Genomic DNA, 21,005 nt, shown 5'->3' on the forward strand with positions numbered 1-21,005 from the left:
ATTGAGACCAAAGTGGTTTTCTCATTCTTCTCAAATGTCTCTCCTGAGAATTAAGTCTCACATTGAGCACAGTGCAAGTTCTCTAAATTCTCTCACAGCTGTCTCTTTTCCTGATCTCAACTAAGAGAAAAATGAGACATACTGTGCTGCTTTCAAATATGTCTCAATTTGATCTCAGTTATATCTCAGTGAGAAATATGTCTCGTACTGCTCACTATTTGAGTTCTCAGATTCTCTTACAGTTGTCTCTTTCTAGTGTTTCAGCAAAAAGAACAGTGCAAGCTCTCAAATTAGTCTCAATATGAGACATTATTTAATATTATAGCTCAATCATATCTCAGTTTATCTCACGCAAAATTTAAGAAAAGAAGTCAATTCAGGCAAATAGATGGTTTACATAATAATAAATTTAATTAATACATTTCTGACACAAGCCATACAATTCATTAATTACAATTTTGAGTTCCAAAACGTAACCCATCAAAACATAAGCCATGATGTGCTCAAAAGACACCTTTGTGAACTTTCTAAATGTTGACATTGTGCTGACAGAATTCACAGCAAAGCTCTATTGTATAGAGCAGTAAAAGTGTAACACATAATAGAGCACATGCTGTTTTAATTCAATTAATTCAAGCACCCTGATAATACAATAGAGGCAATTCATCTTGCCACCACACACCCTGACCATGACCCACTGTTGCATCCAGTATAAACCCAATATTATTAAGGGGTTAAAACTTTTCAAGTGTGTTTGGGAAATTAGCTGCAAAAACAATGCCAGGCGTAGATGTCAAGTCTAAGAAAACAACTTTACCCAATATATGATCCAAGGAAACTACTGTATTAACAGAGGTTTCCAATAGGGGAACAACATGACTGCATGTACCATTTGTTACACTATCATGCAGCAAAGAAAAACCAGCAACTTTGAATTCATGAACAAGGGCCCATTTGGCATATGAATGTTCTGAGGTAAAGAAGAACTCAATCTGTCCATACTTTCTTTGTCCATCACTAGAAAAAACGACTGTAAAATTGTTTCTTCTATTGCCTTTCCCATAGTGTTTTGAGGTGAGATAATTTCTCTTAACTTGTGCCCTGTGAAATATCCTTACTGTTTTAGAACTGATACAATGACCAGTATGTCTTTCCAATGTAGAGAGTTGAACTGTGTCCAGTTGAAGTTCACTAGATGCTCCATATAGTTTGGTCCTAGACAAATCATTGTTTTCCTGACAGAAACTATCATCTTTAGTCATCCGTGTGTAAAATTCAGCTATGGCATTCCCTGGTTTTATGGTTTGTGAAATAACAGGAATAGACTGCACAAGTTTGACTGCATGGACCATCTGCATAGGTATATTTTGAGTGCCATGTATGAGCCTTAACAAATAGCCATTCTTGTCCTCAAAATGGAAACACGAATGAGTCCATAATGGACCAAGGGCCTTCACACTGTCTGCTAGGTGCACAAGAAGGTGTACATTTGCAGTTTCGTACCGCTCACCATATAGATTAGCCATTTGGGAACAAAAGTTCCACAGTAGTTTCTCTGCATGATCAATCTGTTCAACTGATATGGATTCCATCAACAAAATGAAAATGGCTTCACTTAGTAGAAGGAAGTGCTTGTAGTACAGTGTTGCAAGAATTCCACGGAAAACAACAGGTCCATAGAAGATCAAAATATCCCGATATTCTGATGCTTTAAAAAACATTCTGTGAGATGTCACTAATCGAGGATATCGAGTGGAGGATGGAGGAGAGATATCCTGAAATCGCCTGTCAATTTCCTTTGCATTTTTTGCCATGCTGAAGGGCTGACGAGAAAACTCTGAAGAAAACCACAGAACCATCAGAAGGCGCATTACTCCAAGAAGGACTGAGTGCATGTAATCTATGGCAGTGCCTTTGATAAGGTTATAACATTTAAGTTTGCTAAGCCAACAGGGACCCTTCACTCCTTTAACGGTGGTTTTGGTCTCATTTGAGATTTTCATATCAAGAGCAAACTTTTCATTTGTGCGCAGTGGGCCTTTTGGATCTCTATGTTGGTATGGAAATGCATGAACATGTCCCCTTTCCCCTGTCTTTACAGTCTCTCCTGGCTGCTCACATTTATGACATCCAAATTTCCCATTGTATTGCACTGAATTAAGGACTAATGCTTTAGCAGGTAAGTCGCATGTTCCAGCAATGGTGAGCACTTTACACACAAAAGGTTCAGATGTCAACTCTGCAGGTTGCACAAGAATTCCATCATCTGCAAGTTTACTCAGTGTGTCACCTAGTGGTCTAAGGAATGTAACCATGGATGGTTTTGAGTCCCCATACCAAAGTCCAGCAAATATCATATTCTCTCTTTTTGTGCGTTCCATGAAACTCAGTTCATTGATGATACAATAAAAAGGCCACACTGAAAACTTGGACGATTTGAAAATAGGTACCCCATCTGTGTTCCAAGTAAGTGAGATGTTTTTAGGGTCACTAAGAGGACCACTCCCATCTACAAGCTGTTTGTAAATTTCTCCATCATATATATCTTCAATGTTGTTAGGATCTGTCTTCTTCCTGCTTAATCTAAAGTTAAGTTTCTCCTGAAAACCTGCCTTGAGAAACAATGACCTTATTTGGGCATCAATTGGAACCTCTATGAAGGATGAGGATCTTTCTTCTGACACACTGGTCCCACAAGATAGACATTGTAATTGTTCACCTTCTAATGACCCAAAACAAGTACTGCAATATTTATGCAATACAATAGGAGATGATGCAGCATGTGAGAAAAAAAAGTCTTTTAACTTCTGTACACTGTTTAAGCAGTCTGTATTCAGACTATCAGGACAAACCAACTTAAACATTTTAAGCAAATCACTAAGGGCCTTATCAGTTACTTTATGACAGTTTACGTAAGCCATGATGATCAGAAGGCTCTCTGCAACAGTTATTGATGCATTGTCATATAATGGTTTGTGTGTTGTGTCCTTGAAATTTGACTCTTCTGCACAGTCCTCACTCAAACCCTCTTCAAATCCCTCATTGAACAAATGTCCATCATCATATGTCCAATCCTCCACATCAGGGAGAGCTTCCTCAAATAATTGAGATGGATCATACTCAGCATTGCCATGTAGTTCAGTTGTTAGGTCATCAGGAGGATCTCTGAAGGCTGATCTGGAAGATGGTTCTTCATTGTCTTCGATAGAGTTAACAGTTGAAATACTCTCTTGTGCCACGCTACCTTGTGCTGGTAATAAAATAGAATAAAAATAATTAAGGGTCAAAAAACATCTTGTCACAACCCAAAACCTATATCGTCTCAACCTGTATATCACTTTCTTACACTCAGATTATTGTGTCATATTTTAGCAGGATCTGGGGTCTCATTTATAAAACTGTGCGTAGGATCCTTACTAAAAGTGTACGTGCGCCCGAAAGCCAAAAATGGCATGCGCAAAAAAATATTCAGACTTATAAAACCGTGCGTACGCCAGAACCTGCGCAACATTCACTTTATAAATCCCAGTCAGCGGAAGATTGTGCGCACATGCGTCTCCTCCCCGAAATAACCATATAAGGAGCTTACAATGCCTAGTTTTACTATGCATATCTTCATCTGCATAACATTTGCATATGATTATTCATTCACGTGATCATCTAACATGTTTACCGGTAGGTAGCCAACAAGACATTAGTCAATATGAAATATGGATGTGCGTCACGTCACATTAATAAAAATAGTTTAGTTTGCCTTTTTTTTTAAATAAATAAATGAAATAGTGTAAAATACATTTATTTTTATCAATCTTTTCCACGGGCTAAATCTTATTTTTAATTGAAACAGATTTAGACCATGTTGTGCATTATTTGCACTAAGCTATTTTCTCAGACAATTATTCATCTATTCATTTAATATTCAGCTATCATGATAAGCAATTATAGTTAAAACATTAAAGATGCCAGAAGAAAAGTGTTCAAAAGCATTGCATCGACAACAAATATTTCTATTTATTGAATATTAAAATTTTTGTCAAGTCATCTTCATTTATATAGCGCTTTTAACAGTGTAGGCTGTTTCAAAGCAGCTTTACAGAGACAAATGGATAATACTTGGTATTATCTAGCTATTTATCTAGCTTTTTCTAGCTAAAGTTAGTTGTGATTAATTCACTTCCGTCGCAACGTTCATTAGTTATTAAATTAGGGGCCGCTAAGACGACACCGTTCTCTCTACACAGACTTTAATGCGAACCTGTGATAAACTCTGATGGCGTTCACATGCGCATTAAAGGGCACCTATTATGGAATTTTGAAATTTACCTTTCATGTAGTGTGTAACATAGATCTAAGTGAACAAAAACAACCTGCAAAGTTTGAAATATGAAAGTGCACCGTATATAAAGTTATTGTCTTTCAAAAGTAAGAGTCGACTCTGAGTCATTTTTATGAATCGTTAGAAGACCGAAGCTTTTTCTCTGACTAGATGACGTCAACTTGTCAAGTTATTTGAATGCGATACGCCCACTTATTGCGCTCCAAGGCCAGGGAAAACTAACGTGAAAACATCATGGCAACGAGACGCTGTGTTCTGAAGTGCGACTCAAAAGCCAACTTTTTTCATCTGCCCAAGGAGGAGCATTTGAAGACTAAGTGGCTACAATTCATATAACTATACCACAGAAGTATAGTCCGAGCCTTGTGCTTTGCTCGCGCCGTTTTGAAGACGATTGCTTTACCAACTTAAATGCAATCAAACTTGGATTCGCGAGCCGACTGATATTGAAGGAAGGTTCAGTTCCAAGTGTATTTGCATCAGCTTCCTCCTCCGTATCACAACCTGTAAGTGTTATTAATAATTTTTGCTTTTATATTTTATGTAGCATGCTTAATAATTATTTTGTTAGTTGTGTAAGCACCGTTTAGCTTCTAGGTCTTCAATGACAATTGTATTGAGATGTGAAGTGTTTGTCGTTGTTTTCGGAGTTGTCTTAAAGAATAGAATAATACCTCGTACTAGTAACGTAACTGCATTTTTTTTTTTTTTTTTTTTTAAACGTTATGTTTATGCATCGGGCTAACGCAAACAAAGACTGATTGTGCTTTTACAATATGAACTCTGGGCTATGGTCGCTAACATTAAATTCTTTATCTTATTTTTAGTTTTTTTACTACAAACTAAAGCAGTGGACTATATCATTATTATAACAAAATTGAAAAGCATCATTGTACTCCGTGTTAAAAATAAGTATTATCTCTGTAAACACTGCTGGGTCATCTGACCAATCAAGGCAGATTAGCGTCGCGCAAAGGAGGGGTTTGAAAAACGAGTCGTTGAACGAATCATTTGGGAGTCGGTGAGCAAATCAGGTAAAAATAAATGCATATTATACGACAACAAAAGTGTTTTTTGTCATTGCATGCATGTAAAACTGTTGTTGGGGACTCCCTAAACAACATTAGGAACATTTTAAATGTCATAATAGGTGCCCTTTAAGAAATTATTCTAAGATTATGTGCTTTTCAATCTATGTTCGCAGATTATTTCTCTCTCTACAGACCAAGATCAAATGAACTTGTCTGGCGATGTAATGATTTCATGTAGGCCTATTTTAAGTGTTTAACTCCAATGAGAATGGCATATTCAATCTAAATGTTTAATATTAGAAGTAAAACATATAGTTTAGTAAATTATTAATTTATTTATTTAAACTGTTATTGTGAACATGCACTGTAGCCTATGTATGATTACTACTCATAATAAAGATTTACGGTTTTACGTCAGGCTATATTATGCGTCAGTTTCACTAAACGGCCCAACGCGCTCGCTGACGCGGACATTTAAGAATGGATGGATATTTGCTTCAAGTGATATGCTTGGTGAGTGAAATTATTATCTTTCTGTAGCTGTATAATTTTCTTTGATTTTCTGCCTAAAAGTGACCAAAAAGACATAACTCCAGCTAGGGATGGGCGATATGGCCTAAAATCCATATTGCGATATACATTGCAGCCTCTTGCGATAACGATATATATCACGATATATAAATTACAATAAAACCATTTCAGAACAGGTTACACAGACCCTAAGGAAAGTCAAACTATGTTTTAAAGAAAGAAAGAAACGGTGTAGTTTTGAGAACATTTATTGTGCAAAACTGTAATTATACAACATAATGTTGCAGATAAATAAAATTCAAGTACACTAGCTGCAGAGACTTTAAATATTAATATTAATGTTTGTTTAAAGAAACTAATGTTTAAATATTATGGCTAGCAGCTTATAAAAACCCCAAATTCAAAATTAGAATATTGTGAAAAGGTTTTAATAAGCTGTAAGTACGGTGGCCGAGAGAGCTCAACGCGCTGCAACGGAAGAAAACACATGCAAATAGAAAAAAACGCATGCAAATAGAAAAAAACTCATGCAAATAGAAAAAAACACATGCAAATAGAAAAAAACACATGCAAATAGAAAAAAACACATGCAAATAGAAAAAAACGCATGCAAATAGAAAAAAACTCATGCAAATAGAAAAAAACACCCGCAAATCAAAAAAACATCTTCATCAGTTTCACAACATACGTGTGCTCCAAATACTCACAACACAACCAAATACAGAAACGCGCTGCAAATAGAACAGAACACAACGGAAATGTTTCCGGGGAACCCAATAAGTGACGGACCCGGCTGGGACATGCTTATTGCTCGTGAGCATCCCTATGCCCTACGCCCTTAGAAGGGCAGACGGCAGAGCCCTTGAAGTGGGGACTTTGGAGGGAGCAGGGCACTTGTGTGCCGTTATGTAGCCGCTTGGAACGGACTTGATGATAAACGAAAGACAACGTAATTTCCTCATTATTTTCATAATAGCTGTTCTTACCAGAAATATAGTTTTATTGCTGTTAACATAACTGTTGCAAATAAATATAGATTTTATACAACAGTTTTTAAAATATGCGTTATATTTGGACCCTGCATTCTAACATTTCTTATGAAACTTATTTTAACGTAACATGACAAAATGTGTACAATGTAAGTTAACTGATGTATAGATTAATATCTTTCCCTCATGTTATTTTTCTCTATCTTTTTATTGATTTATTTATTTGAGTCTTCAGCTCATTGTTCTTATCTGATTAGTATTCTTATAACATTGAACATATTGTAAATACGTTTTGTATATTGTATACAAAGTTGTATGTCATAAACGTGTCCTCTCTATGTTTTGCAAAAAATAAATAAATAAATAAATAAAATGAAAGTAGCTTTAAGCAGTATTAAGCACCAAGCACGTCCCAGCCGGGTCCGTCACTTATTGGGTTCCCCGGAAACATTTCCGTTGTGTTCTGTTCTATTTGCAGCACGTTTCTGTATTTGGTTGTGTTGTGAGTATTTGGAGCACACGTGTGTTGTGAAACTGATGAAGATGTTTTCTTAATTTGCTGGTGTTTTTTTCTATTGGCATGTGTTTTCTTCAGTTGCAGCGCGTTGAGCTCTCTCGGCCACCGTATGTAACCCATAATCATCAAAATTATAACAAATAAAGCCTTGTAATATCTCACTTTGCATGTAATGAGTCTAAAATAATATATTAGTTTCACCTTTTACTTTTGCATGATATTCTAATTTTTCGCGTTTCACCTGTATACGTCAAGTAAAGAAAATGCTTTAAGTATAAAAGTTTGTTTACAGTAGTGCCATAGACAGTAAAACGTGCAAAACAGTGCAGAAGGCACTCCAAATGTAGTTTGGCTATTTTTTTTAAAGGACACAAAAGATGCAAAGAGCAGAAAAACTGATGTCTTCTCAGTTAAAAAGCAACAACAACGAATCTTAAAATCCGGCACACACAGAGATGTTGTGTTTACACCACTATTTTGTGAATACGCGCTGGTATTCAGTGACATGTTTTGTTTTGAGGTGGTAGAACAGATTAGTCGTGTGTGTTACCGAACTGTTGCCCCACACACTCTGTATAGTTTGCTGCTGCTCGTCGGACGGCTTAAATCCAAACCAAGTCCAAATAATGGATGATGCACCTTTTTCACCAGCTCCTCCGTTTCGCTTTCAGCCATGTTTACTCAAGATGACGACGAATATGATGCGTTTCAGCCGGTTGCAGCTCGTGGCTCTAAATTCCGCGGGTAGATTGCGTCATCAACATGCATTATCGCAATAGAAATAAAATCTCTATCGTAGGCCAGTTTTGTATCGTTTATATCGCATATTGTTTATATCGCCCATTACTAACTCCAGCTCACCATCGGTGTCGCCAAACTGCGCCGTCTCCAAAACGTTCGTACGCATGGGTCAGAGTTTGCGTGCAGGTGCGCAAATTATCCCGTCAAGTTTGTTTTTATAAATTCACAACTTATGCGTCGAAAGTGGCGTACGCCTGTTTCAAGGCCTTTTTTGTGCGTACGCATGCTTTATAAATGAGACCCCAGCTCAGTGACAAAATATACTGTACATCATTACAGACAGACAGACAGACAGGGTGTGTGTACCTGGCAGGTGGTGAGAGACTTGATGTCCGAGTGTGAGTGCGGTACATCCTGCATGGACACCAGGATGTTGGGCGTGTTCCCCTTGAAGTACAGCGTTTTGGGTTCCTCCAGGAGGCACCCCCCCCTGCTGTGTTCCGCTGCTACTACCTCCTGACACAGACAAGAGGACACATCAGTGGTTCACACCTTTTTTCTAGATCAATATTAGAGTCTCATTTTGCTTAAATTAAAATTTTCAGATTTCTCCCTTCTTGTAAGAAACTCAAAAGATAAAAAAAAAGAAAAAGAGAAGAATAAGAGAAAGCTATTTTGCCATGCTTGGTTTGACCAACTGTAGACTGCATTCTATCTACTATCTATTTACAGGGTCTGTGATTCTTAATCAGAACTAATTCTGTTCAGGATCTCTCTCTCCTCTGCACATGGGACTGGGTGTGGCTTTTTGAACATTAAACACACACCAACCAACACATTTCATAAGTTACCTAAATATTGCTGATCAGTCTCCACATGAACACTGGTGGCTGCAGGGAGGGATGACTGCAGGGAGGAAAATAAGGCATTAAATATCCTATCTGCAGCCAATTTGCAACACGACTATGCCAGGCTACTCACCAATTGTGCAGCCCGTCTTGGACGTTTATTTGGGTCTTCTTCATTACCAGTCCTTCTCCATCGTTTTCCAGGTTTTCGTCTGGTCATTTTGACACTCCAATACTATATAAATACAGACCCCAGTTGATGGAATATACAGTGGAACTTTTTGTAAAAGTAAAACTCTATATTCTGATGAAGCGTTTATTCAGTAACAGAGGTTTACATCTAATAAGCTCTTTAGTAATACATAATGCATGTAATTATAATGCAAGTTATTTGTATTACTAACTCATGTAAATTATACCTCCTAATATTTTTATAAATAATCTATTAATTATGTAGCAGCGTGAAATATACATGATCAAGAACAAATACAGCTAGGCTTATGATCACCACTGAATGAATACCAGAGTTTCAATGTCACTGTTTTGTGCCAAATAATTCCACAAATACACACGTGTATTTCTCGTATGTTTTGACATTTCTGAAGAGTCTGAAGTCTAGGAGATTTGTAACCATAGATATATATAAGTTGGCGAGTTGTAATTATTTTAATAAAGAATAGAGTTCTGCTAGTCAGGGTAAACCTTGCTTGAACTTGAATTTTATTCTTGAACTTGGTCTGGTGATAGCCAGACTAGAGTTCTGTAGACAAACATTTACAGTAGGCCTATTAGCTAGGTGTAACGTTAGCATAGCTAGTGGTAACGTTAGCCCCTTGAATGTGGCATTCGCAATGCGGTGACGTTACTCCAAGAATCCTACCTCATGTGTGATAAAAGTGTACGTTATTACTATTACCACTACTATAACTTACCGTTAGTCGTTATCCTTTACAGAGAGCTTTGCTGTTTCTTCCAAACTCGCGCCATTTCTGCCCCACACTCCACAGCGGGCAGTGCAGTAACCGCCGAAAAAAGAAGAAGAAGAAGCTGAACGTTGCACGCGCGGGAGACGTGACCGGTAGCGTCAAGACCCGGCCTGCGAAGCAGCTCATTGCATGGCTCACGATTGATTCGACTTTTCACCTCGAGTGGTTAAGGTTAGGATAGCGGATTGGTCAGGGTATATGACCTGAACAAATTAATTTTTTAATTTTTTTTTTAAAGAATACAGGGCTTTTAAAAAGAATTTAATAGTATAAAGGAAATATTATCTGTGGGTATACTCCAGTCCATCGGTGGCGGTAATACAACAAGTTGTCAACCGCCAGATAAAAATAGAAGAAGAAGAAGAAGATTGGAGGGCGGGTCTTGGCGCCAATTCGTAATTTCGCTGGGGTGAGAGATAACGGCTCTGAGAGACGTGCGTTGGTCACTGCTGCTGCGCCTGTTGGCTTTTGCCCCTGCCACGCCGAAGAGGTAAGAATTAAATTCTTTTGACATTATCATAATAATGGAAGGTGGGGACTAGGTAATTAGGTGTCTGTCCAACAAGTAAATGACAAAGAAACTTCGAACTGTATTCAGCCCGTCGAAAATGGGATGGTTGGCTAAGTTAGCTAATGTTAACGTTAGCTAGCGGCTAATGTTAGGTTCTACGTTGCATATCAAACTGGGAGTCCTTGAAATGAAAACAGTTTGAGAACTGGCGATCGGTGGATCTTAATTGGGGAAGCTGAGCTCATATTAATGACCGGACTGGGAGAAACATGATGGTGTCGCACGCTGAGTTGGTGGCAGCTGCGGCGGTAAGTTAGATCTTAATTTGCTAGGGCGGGTTCATGTTACGCTCGGGACTGGAGCTTATGGAACGGGCCGCAACGCTCAAAACCCAGTATGCAATACCATTCTGTTTCGTTCCATTCGCTCCAGTCCCGAGCGTAACATGAACTCGCCCTAGCTAATTAAGATCCACCTGTGGTGGCTGCCAATAACTCAGTGTGGAATTCCGTTTCGCCCAGTCTGCGAGCAGTAACGTTACACTTGTGAAATATCTATTTGAAATTTTGATTAGCCTACATGTTACCAGATGTTCATTTATTTTATTCATTTTCTTTGACTGTGACATTCTAGGGTGTGGCAATTCTTGAAAACCATGATTTGATTTGACTTTTGATTTAAAAAATAAATAAAGGTCACGATTTAATTAAATTTAAATTGGACTTGGTTGACTGGACTCGCCCTCCTATTTTTGCTCTACACTAGCTAAATATCTCTGAAATTTCAGATCTGCAAGTTCATAAATATTGTGTCATGAGTTCGTATGTTGTGAGCAGATTTTCTGCAAAAGCTCACCCAAGAATAGGGATGCTATCATGGTTCATGATATTTAAATTATTTTAATCTTGGTGGTTTTATAGGTTATAAAACTAACAATCAATTAGGAAAATAATTTGATTTGATTTTTGCTCATTTTGATACCATTCTTGCCTCAAAGATATAAGGTGAATTAGGTTAAAATATTGTCTATTTATATTATACTTAGCGTTAATGATCTAAAATTATTCATTAACAGGATGGAGAAAAACAAAGTGCTGGCAAAAAAGAGGCTACGGGTTCCCACTCAGAAAATGAAGGACCTGAGCTCCCCTCCCCCAAATGAGCAATCTGGTAAGTATTAACGTAATAGTTTCTGTTACATACGGGGGTAATAATCATAACATTATTGTCCACATAATGTCTAAAAAAAACAGTCGAAATTGTTGTGGCCAAATAGAAATAGAAATTAAACATATTCCCTCTCTCTCTCCCTCTCTCCCTCTCTCTCTCTCTCTCTCTCTCTCTCTCAGGGTGTGTTGCATTTGTCAGATGGGAAGACGGTTATACCGGCAAAATCTTTAAAGTATCTGACATTTTGGCAAGAGATGAGGCTCCTGTGCAGCTGCAAGATCTTAGATCAGGAGACCCTGTTTTAGCAAAGTGGTCAGATGGTAAATTTTATAAGGCCACTGTTGAATATATTTCAGGGGAAGATCAGGCTAAGCTGCCAAAAGGCCACCCAACTCCACAGGAGTCCTTTTTAAATATTTTAAAAGGCGATGAGCCATCAGACATAACGTCAGGGACTGACACCATTATAATAGATAGGAGCCCACTGTCTGAGCATGGCGAGAAAATCCCATCGCTGAATCCATCACCTGACGGGGGACATGCAACAGGCCGCAACACAGCTGGACCACCACTCTATGGGTAGGTTTGTCATAATTATTACATAATCGCCTGGTCCCATGAGTTCAAAACTTTTTATCATTATCCGATCAGATTTGGCAAAGTTCAAAACCAAAAAAAAACAGCATTAGGATCTATCATAGATCAATCTATGATAATAGAATAGGCTCTATGCACAGCTGCACTACTTCCTGAACTTAAGGCAGCTCTTTTTTTCCCCTGCCTTACATTATTGGACAAACTGATTAATCCACGTGTGGATTTTTAACTGACAAGTGGATTAATCAGTTTGTCCAATGTAAGACAGGAAACAAAGGAGCTGCCTTAAATTCAGGAAGTAGTGGAGCTGTGCGTAGAGCCCATTACTGTATTTCAGTAAATAGTATGTGAGTGACTGGTGGGCCCTGATGAAAATTATTTGCTATTATTTTTGCTTAATGATCAGAATCGTTTATGTTCATCTTTTTACAAGCTCACATGTCACAACATATTGTGATCTTGTTGATCAGCTATTTCCAGTATTGAAATGTTTTATGTTTTTAAAGTATAAAATGATTATAAATATGGCAGATTTTAGTCATAGTACATTAATTTTCATTATTGGTATTGGCCATCATATACATAAAAAGAGTAGACAGCCCCAGTTGTCAAGGCAGCATCTACTCTTCATTTATGTCTATGCCAGTCAGTTCTTTGTAGTTATTGGTCAAATCTCTTCTGGGCAATTTGAGTTTACAGAAATGTCATTTCTGGTTCCATGTCATTTTATTATAGCTCTGCCAAAGGGGGGACCATTGGTCCATCACCCTACAGAGGCCATACACCCAGCCCATCACTGTATGACCTCAACACCTCTGGTCCACCTGGTGGAGGCCATACACCCAGCCCATCACCGTACAACCTCAACACCGCTGGTCCATCACCTGGTGGAGGCCATGCAGCCAGCTCATCAGCGTACAGCCTCAACACCTCTGGTCCATCACCTGGTGGAGGCCATGCAGCCAGCTCATCAGCGTACAGCCTCAACACCTCTGGTCCATCACCTGGTGGAGGCCATGCAGCCAGCTCATCAGCGTACAACCTCAACACCTCTGGTCCATCACCTGGTGGAGGCCATGCAGCCAGCTCATCAGTGTACAGCCTCAACACCATTGGTCCATCACCCTACAGAGGCCATACACCCAGCTCATCACTGTATGATCTCAACACCTCTAGTCCATCACCTGGTGGAGGCCATACACCCAGCCCATCACCGTACAACCTCAACACCTCTGGTCCACCTGGTGGAGGCCATGCAGCCAGCTCATCAGTGTACAGCCTCAACACCATTGGTCCATCACCCTACAGAGGCCATACACCCAGCTCATCACTGTATGACCTCAACACCTCTGGTCCATCACCTGGTGGAGGCCATACACCCAGCCCATCACCGTACAACCTCAACACCTCTGGTCCATCACCTGGTGGAGGCCATACACCCAGCCCATCACTGTATGACCTCAACACCTCTGGTCCACCTGGTGGAGGCCATACACCCAGCCCATCACCGTACAACCTCAACACCTCTGGTCCACCTGGTGGAGGCCATACACCCAGCCCATCACCGTACAACCTCAACACCTCTGGTCCATCACCTGGTGGAGGCCATGCAGCCAGCCCGCAAGAAAATGCATGGACACCATGTCAGGATTGTAAGGGGGAGTTTGAAAGAATCCTACAGGAAAAGAGAAGGATCGATGAAGTCATCTCGAGAATAGGCAAGTCATTTCTAATTGCTAATTCATTCGTGATGTAATTGTTCTGTACCTATAGGGATGTTCGCCGGAGTCAAATGTGACATCACGATATGGGCGTGGGCGTGAACTGGTTGGCAGAAAGAACCAAAACACGTCGTAGCAAGCAGTCAATCTTACCTCTGATATATAACATTGGTTAACGTATACGTAAAAATTTATGAATGAAAATACAATAATTTGGCCTTAATGTATAAGGGTATGTCAATGTTATTATACTTCCATTGCTCAGTCACACTAGCTTGCACACAAAAAGTTATGTAAACAAACACTTTGACTTTGACACGTCTTCCGAGGTATTTTGTAATTATTCATTAATTAATTAATCCATCAATGCTATAGAACCTACTAGTAACATTTATTTACAAAATTTGTTTTCATTTTTAAGGCAAAATGTAGGTAGCAGACGCGATCGTGGTCTGCTGGCTCCCATTGTTTTCCACTGGGTTCTAGTTAGACGCCTAATTGCAGAAATCCGAAGCTTTCTTCTTGATTCAGGCTGTTTAGGTACGCGGTAGAAGCTCTTGGGGTTAACTCTTATCGAACCTGTTAACACAGCCGATCACACAGCACGATACAACCATTTTTCTTCTGTGTTTGCGCTGCGCAGCAAGCGGCCAGTACTTTTCTTCTGCCAACCAGAGCGCGTTGTGACATCACGGGCGAAGATCCCTATATTAGTGATAGGTCCTTGAACACATAACACTGTTTGAACTATCCTAGAAAAAAGGAAATAATATATTATAGTATGAACATAATTTAACAGCACAACAATTCATTATATTAATTATTATTGTGATAGTTTAATGAAAGTGTGTAAATGGGCTAAAGGTGATCAAATTAATCTGAACTGGTACAATTAAGTAAAATCCATTTTCACTCCTTTTCCCTCAATATTAATATAAATTAAGTGCAGCAGTATTAGTTTTGAGTTCTTGTTTCATCTTCTTGGGCGGGCCACCCAAGTAAAGCCTTTGTAGGGGACACACTAGTTAATGGTGGGCTACTTAAGTCTTGGGACATATTAAAACATGCCTATATGTTTGGCCTTACATAGGCATTCTTCAGGCAATGTAGAAAGACATGACACCACACGAACAAGCTACTGTATATGCATCTATTGGTCCCATAAGTGCAATAACCATCAGCTGTGGAAAAGGGGAATACTCAGGTATACATCATTGGAAGATAGATGTTTAGAATTAACACAGGACATCAGCTGTAATCAATATAATCAAGGCTTGACAAAAAATGACAAGAAAAAAAAATGAAATGGAAATGTTTACTTGTGACAAGAATTAAGATTTTTTTTTTTTATTATGGTTTTTGTCAAGCCTTGGTTTTATTAATGATCCCTCAAGTGTTCATTCTATATACCTCCCACAGACATATTCCAAAGTGTCTCTCTAAATATTATTTTTTCTTGTGGTGTTGTAGCCTATGCAAGGTTATCTAGGCATGTTTTAATTATGTTCAAAAATAAACTTGCCTGCCATTAAAGCTCTTTAACCATTTTAAAGAGTAGCTTGGTATTTTCTCACTCCTGTATTGTTTATACTATTTTTTCCCTTTCAGATCCAGGCCAGGTCAGAGAGCTTCAGACTCTCTGCAACTTAATTGGAGAGAGATGTTGTGGCAGCCCAGCTTCACCATCAGGCCAGCAGGAGCTGTTTCCTGGGAGCGGCCTATTCATCTCATCATTCCGCCTGGCTGCCATGAATCACGCATCAAAACCAAATTGCATGCGTCTGTTTCATGCACTTTTTGATAATTTCTTCACTGTTGAGGAGTGTCAAAATGCTGTGCCCTTTGGTCGCCCTGGCAACAACCCCTCAGGAAAGGAAGGAAAGCAGATCCTTGACCGTAAAAAAGTTGACGGAATCCTAAGTAAGTTTTTTCAAAATTAGGCTCTGTGTGTTTTTAGGCCACGATAGTGGGAATGATTTTATCCAATCATGACAGTGTAGCAACGATTGATGCAAAGTCTGTGAAACAGTTATCCAGTTCCAGTTATCCTGGATGAATTTAGTCTTGACTTGTTTGCACAAAAGCAGAGGCACCTTAGTTACCATGGAGATTTATTCTGTGCAGCTAGCCTGCTCCAGACCAGGCTAACAGCCAGGATTTATTAATCCTGGGGCCTTTTCTGTTCGCTCAGCAGTAGTTTTATCTTATTGTTATCAGCCTGTATTAAAATACAATAGGTACATAATTGATGTTCAGTTAAGCACTATTACTATTTAAAGTTGTGCCCAAGCCAAGATGCACATACTAGACTTGGTCAAGCCTCGCTTTTTCAGTTATCCTGGATTTGTTAAATTAGGTTTTGCAAACCCACCTCCTCCCCAGCATCCACCTTTGAGCTCTGTCTTCATGATTCCATGCAGGGGGTCTGCTTCATTCCCTGTAAAGTCTTGCAAAGCAGATCATTCAGGGAACAAATTACTGAGTCAGAGCCTGATGCCAAATCTGCTGCATCCATGCTCAAGGATGCTGTGCTTCAGCTTGCAATGCTTATAAATTTTGTTCTAATTTCAGAGTTGTCTGACTAAACTGTCAGAATAGAAGTTTAAAACCAGAAATGAAGTTTTATCCAGTATCACTTTATAGCACCTTTAAGGATAACACTGTTGTTTTATTTATATTCATGATTGGCCAAAAAAATCTTACTTGCTGATTTGCAATTCTCTGAACTGAAATGGATGTCTCACGGTGTTATTTCCTTTTAACCTGAAGTGCAGTTGTATATGGTCTATGTGGTAAAATTTTTTTGTCAAATTACTCATGACAGATTTTAATGCTCTTGTCTTACAGCTTATGTCCTGAGATGTGCAACTCTACCGGACTGGGAACCAATTGAGGAGGCCAAGCTCAAGAAAGCCTTTGTGAACAAATGTAGGGCCAGAGCAGGCTCCAAGTAGTAGGCCACTGATATAGCCTGTCCTATGTGGACCGCTATCTCTCTCGCTCTACCCCTTCTTTTATTTTTCTTATTCATTTTCATGGTAATATAGTTAGTAGTAGTAGGCAACGGGACCGCCAGACCGGTAATGACCATGGCAAATTCACATACGGTAGTCTACTGCCGGCAACGGCACTGATCGGGTCAGAATGAACACCATCAACGACAACAACTCATATTGGCTGCTCCCATTCACCTCTGGTTCAACCTCGGAGTTGGTACATTCCCTTTCTGGTTGTTGATATTTGTAAATTTGTCTTGGTGTTTGTAAAAGTGTGTTCTTGGTAATTTGTTTTCTGAAATTTACATTTGTTTCGGGACTTGTAGATGTGTTATGGTAATGTCATTTGTTTTATGATGTGTAAAAATGTTTTCTAAAATTTAAATTGGTCTCAAGCTCTGTAAAAGTGTTTCAGATTTTGTAATGTTAGTTTGCACCTCCAGGCCACCGTACTTTTCATGTGTGTGTGAGCCAAACATTATTGTTCCACGTCCTAGTCAGTGTTTTATTTTTACAATCTGGAAGTGTTGTACTGTACTAGTGATGTCCCCACACTCGAGCACCTACACCTGAGGAGTGAGCTGAGTTTTCATGTTGGTTTGCACCTCCAGGCCACCATACTTTTCATGTGTGAGCCTAACATTGTTGTTCCACGTATCCCAGGTTCCACTTGCTGCTTTGTCTTGAAGTGTTGTACTGGTGTTACACAAATACAGTTTTCAGCTTTTCAATATTGAGTATTGTTTTTAGTTATTTCTAATTAATAAAGATAATTCATCTTTAAATTGCATTCTCAATTTGTTCTTGTATTTCTCAAATATATCTCAGATATCATTCTCATATATAGCTACAGTAAGACATTAAAGAGAAATAATCAAGAGATGGAAGAGACGTTGGACACACAATAATAAGATCTCTTTTAAGGCTCATAATTCTCAGATTTGTCTCATAAAAGTCTCGGATTCATCTCATGTTATTCTCTTTAATTCTCCTTCAAATAACCAAGACATAATTGAGATCAGGGGTATACAATTATGAGATCTCCGCTGTTTATCCCACTTCTCAAGTATTGCTCAAATGGTTTTCTCAATTTAACCTCCTTTTGTCTTACTGGTGTCTTGTCTCTTTTTAGCTTATGTCTTGCTCCTAAGGGACCCTTAGGAGAAGTAACTCAGAAACAAATGATCACAGAATGATATGAATATGAGAAGCTCAAATTGATCTCAAGAGATGAGATTGAACAACAGATGAGCAACACATTTTTCCTATGGGCTTTGCCAAAATTTGGAGATGTCACGAAAACATTTCTCCTCAGATTCTTCCAAGACAAATTATCCAAACTATCCTGTCCACAGTATGCTTTTACTGTATGTCACCATTTGTGTCTATAATTTGAGGAGAAACATCTGAAGCTAAATGGATATGTAAAAAAAGGCAGCTGAGAGCTAGTCTCCTGAGCTACAGTATAAAACCTCTGAGCAACAAACTTTTTTCTCTGTAATCCAAACATTGACTGCGGGTCAACAGGAACTGGAGAGAAGCGCTCCAAATACAGAAAAAAAACAAGAAGCACACATTCAATTGAGACAAATTGTTCTGGGCTTTTCTTCTTAGTTAGAGCTTCAAACCAAATCGATCAGCGGGATTGACAGACATGGCACGGTCTGGGTTTTGAGGTTCACCGCAAGACCTCTGTTGCTGCGCATTCACTCCAAGTCCATGCACACTAAACAGACGTTCAATTCAGCCCATCTGCACTGTAGAAGCAACGCGACAACAAAACAAGAATTTTGCGATTTTTACAGGTGTCCTGGTGACCTCTCGTCCGAATGATGAACCCCTTAAACTCACATATTTTTGCAAGCATACATATGTTTAAACCGAGATTTAAATGTTTCAACAGCGATAAAAGTATTTTCATCTTTAGCCAAAGATGCTAAAACTGATGGGTTTAACCATTAGCAACACTGTTTGCACACTTTAGTTTCAATATAACAAAATGAAATGTGTTCTATGTTTAAAAAGTATTTTAAATAACTGACGTTTAGCCAAATATGCTACTGTGCTAGTAGAGGCAAATGGTAATTTGCGTACACGATATTAACAGCCTGTATAGGTGTCCTGAATCGCCTTATAGTCGAGTCGACCACCTGAACATCGCTGCATAATTCGCAGTATGTAGGCTATAGGCTACACTGCAAGTTTGCATAGCCTAACATCACACCGTTCAGTACGGACTCACTGAATGTTCACGCGCAGTTCTGGACTCAGCGATGATGCGCGCGCTTGCAGGCTAAGTTTATTTGATTATAACGGGAGCGTTCAACTTTATCGGGAGGCAAGCCGTATAGATGGGATAGATCTAGGCTACATATACATAATAATAATAATATATTAGCTAATGAAACAATTAACCAGGTCGCACTTACCGAGAGAAACTCCAGCGTCCCGACATAATCCCGTTCGGTCTTCAGAAGTTCGTTCAAAACACAAACTCTCAAACGAAGCTGTTTCTCTAAATCTTTCCCACTTTCGGCTCTGTGTTCGGCTTTGCTTTCCTCGGTCATTTCGATGGTATTCTTAAGAGTCTTCAGAGTTGCAATAGGAGAAGTTTAAACGAACTGACACCGGCTGGAGGAGGTTTGAAACATGATTTTCTTTTAGACTTTTAAAAAGGAGCGGACAAATTCACCAGAACAACTGAACGCAATTCAAAAACAATCTACGAACCGGCTGCATTCAGAAGCAGCATCAAAGTTCAGCACTACTCTACACGCCTGAGAAAAGTGTAGTAATGGCTTTTGGACATCAATCAAAAACTTTGGTCCATGTGACTCCCAAGACCTTCATCCTAAATCCAGCCTCCCTCCAGCATGAAAAGGACAGGAAATAAATGGCTGGGAATTCGTGCCAGCACAGTGGGGGAAATGTTGATGACATTGGGGGTAATTACAAATGCAAGACTTTCCCAGACTCCAATATAAGTTACATTACTTTGAAAATGAATGTCACTAAAGAGAAGAGTTGTAAGAGTTGAATGTCATAAGAAAATGTCACATGTGCACAGCGTTGGAATGTTTTTTTTCCACTGTAATACAGTTGTGAGACTTAATTGTTTATGAATTGTTAATAATTGTCACATCTCTCATAATATAGTTCTTAATATTAGCAAATCATTTTTAAATAAATGTTTTTAATATATTCAAAATTTGCTTATCTGTTGTATTCATTTGACTGTATTGTCTTGACTTGGGAAAAAAAGTTATTTCTACCTTAAAGGATTAGTTCACTTTTAAAATGAAAATTCTGTCATCATATACTCACCCTTAAGTTGTTTCAAACCTGTATGAATTTCTTTCCTCTGCTGAACATAAAGGAAGATATTTAGAAGAATGTCAGTAACCAGACAGTTTTTGGTTTCCATAGTATATTTTTTTCCTACTATGGAAGTCAATGGGAACCAAAAACTGTTTGGTTACTGACATTCTTCTAAATATCTTCCTTTGTGTTCAGCAGAGGAAAGAAATTCATACAGGTTTGAAACAACTTAAGGGTGAGTATATGATGTCAGAATTTTCACTTTAAAAGTGAACTAATCCTTTAACATAAACCACAAAAGTGCCAAACATGGCATGCATCAATGAATCCATCTTTCCCTAAAATGATTAAAAAGATTAAAGAGAGAGTTAGAAAGAAGACTTTATGAGCATCATCAGATATGTTCCCACAATTCTTCACATTCCATATTTGGAACAATTAAAATTTACCATAAGCCTATAAGAAACAATTAATCTCATAGTTTTCTTGTTATTTAATTCAGTACATTTGTAATGCAGGAAAACCCCTTAAAAGCTGTAAGGATGCCCTGGATGATATTTGACTCTCAAGCATGGAGGTCTCTAAAATGTTGCCTGTGCTCGTATTCTCATAAGCAGGCTGCTTAATTCCCTCTACAGACCGAGTGTTTGCCCTGTGCAGTGTCTGCCAAATTGAAATAGCTCAATAAAATTTGATCAGCCGAGCCAAATATG

General features: G+C 38.7%; 3 protein-coding genes across 3 annotated transcripts in view; 1 reads left to right on the forward strand and 2 right to left on the reverse strand.

The window, feature by feature from the left end:
• Positions 1-19,847, reverse strand: part of prex2 (phosphatidylinositol-3,4,5-trisphosphate-dependent Rac exchange factor 2) — a 143,939-nt gene extending 124,092 nt beyond the window's left edge. Inside the window, exon 1 of the mRNA XM_079601443.1 lies at positions 19,404-19,847. Coding sequence (XP_079457569.1) covers positions 19,404-19,541 — 138 coding nt within the window. The 5' untranslated portion in view covers positions 19,542-19,847. The remainder of the gene's footprint in view (positions 1-19,403) is intronic.
• Positions 590-9,319, reverse strand: LOC306992497 (uncharacterized protein). The gene is made up of 4 exons (XM_079601444.1): positions 9,127-9,319; positions 8,997-9,051; positions 8,512-8,661; positions 590-3,250 (listed from the first exon to the last, which is right to left on the reverse strand). Exons 1-4 carry the CDS (start codon positions 9,211-9,213, stop codon positions 735-737), a joined length of 2,808 nt encoding a protein of 935 aa, XP_079457570.1. The 5' UTR covers positions 9,214-9,319; the 3' UTR covers positions 590-734.
• On the forward strand, positions 10,367-17,060 carry LOC306992651 (uncharacterized protein). Its single transcript, XM_079601783.1, has 6 exons — positions 10,367-10,469; positions 11,566-11,660; positions 11,840-12,239; positions 12,993-13,975; positions 15,587-15,898; positions 16,826-17,060. The coding sequence occupies exons 2-6, from the start codon at positions 11,567-11,569 to the stop codon at positions 16,930-16,932; spliced, it is 1,896 nt and encodes a 631-aa protein (XP_079457909.1). The 5' UTR covers positions 10,367-10,469; position 11,566; the 3' UTR covers positions 16,933-17,060.
• Positions 19,848-21,005: the final 1,158 nt, after the last annotated feature.

The sequence above is a fragment of the Phoxinus phoxinus genome, assembly GCF_949152265.1.
Source record: "Phoxinus phoxinus genome assembly, chromosome: 24".
NCBI lineage: Eukaryota > Metazoa > Chordata > Actinopteri > Cypriniformes > Leuciscidae > Phoxinus > Phoxinus phoxinus.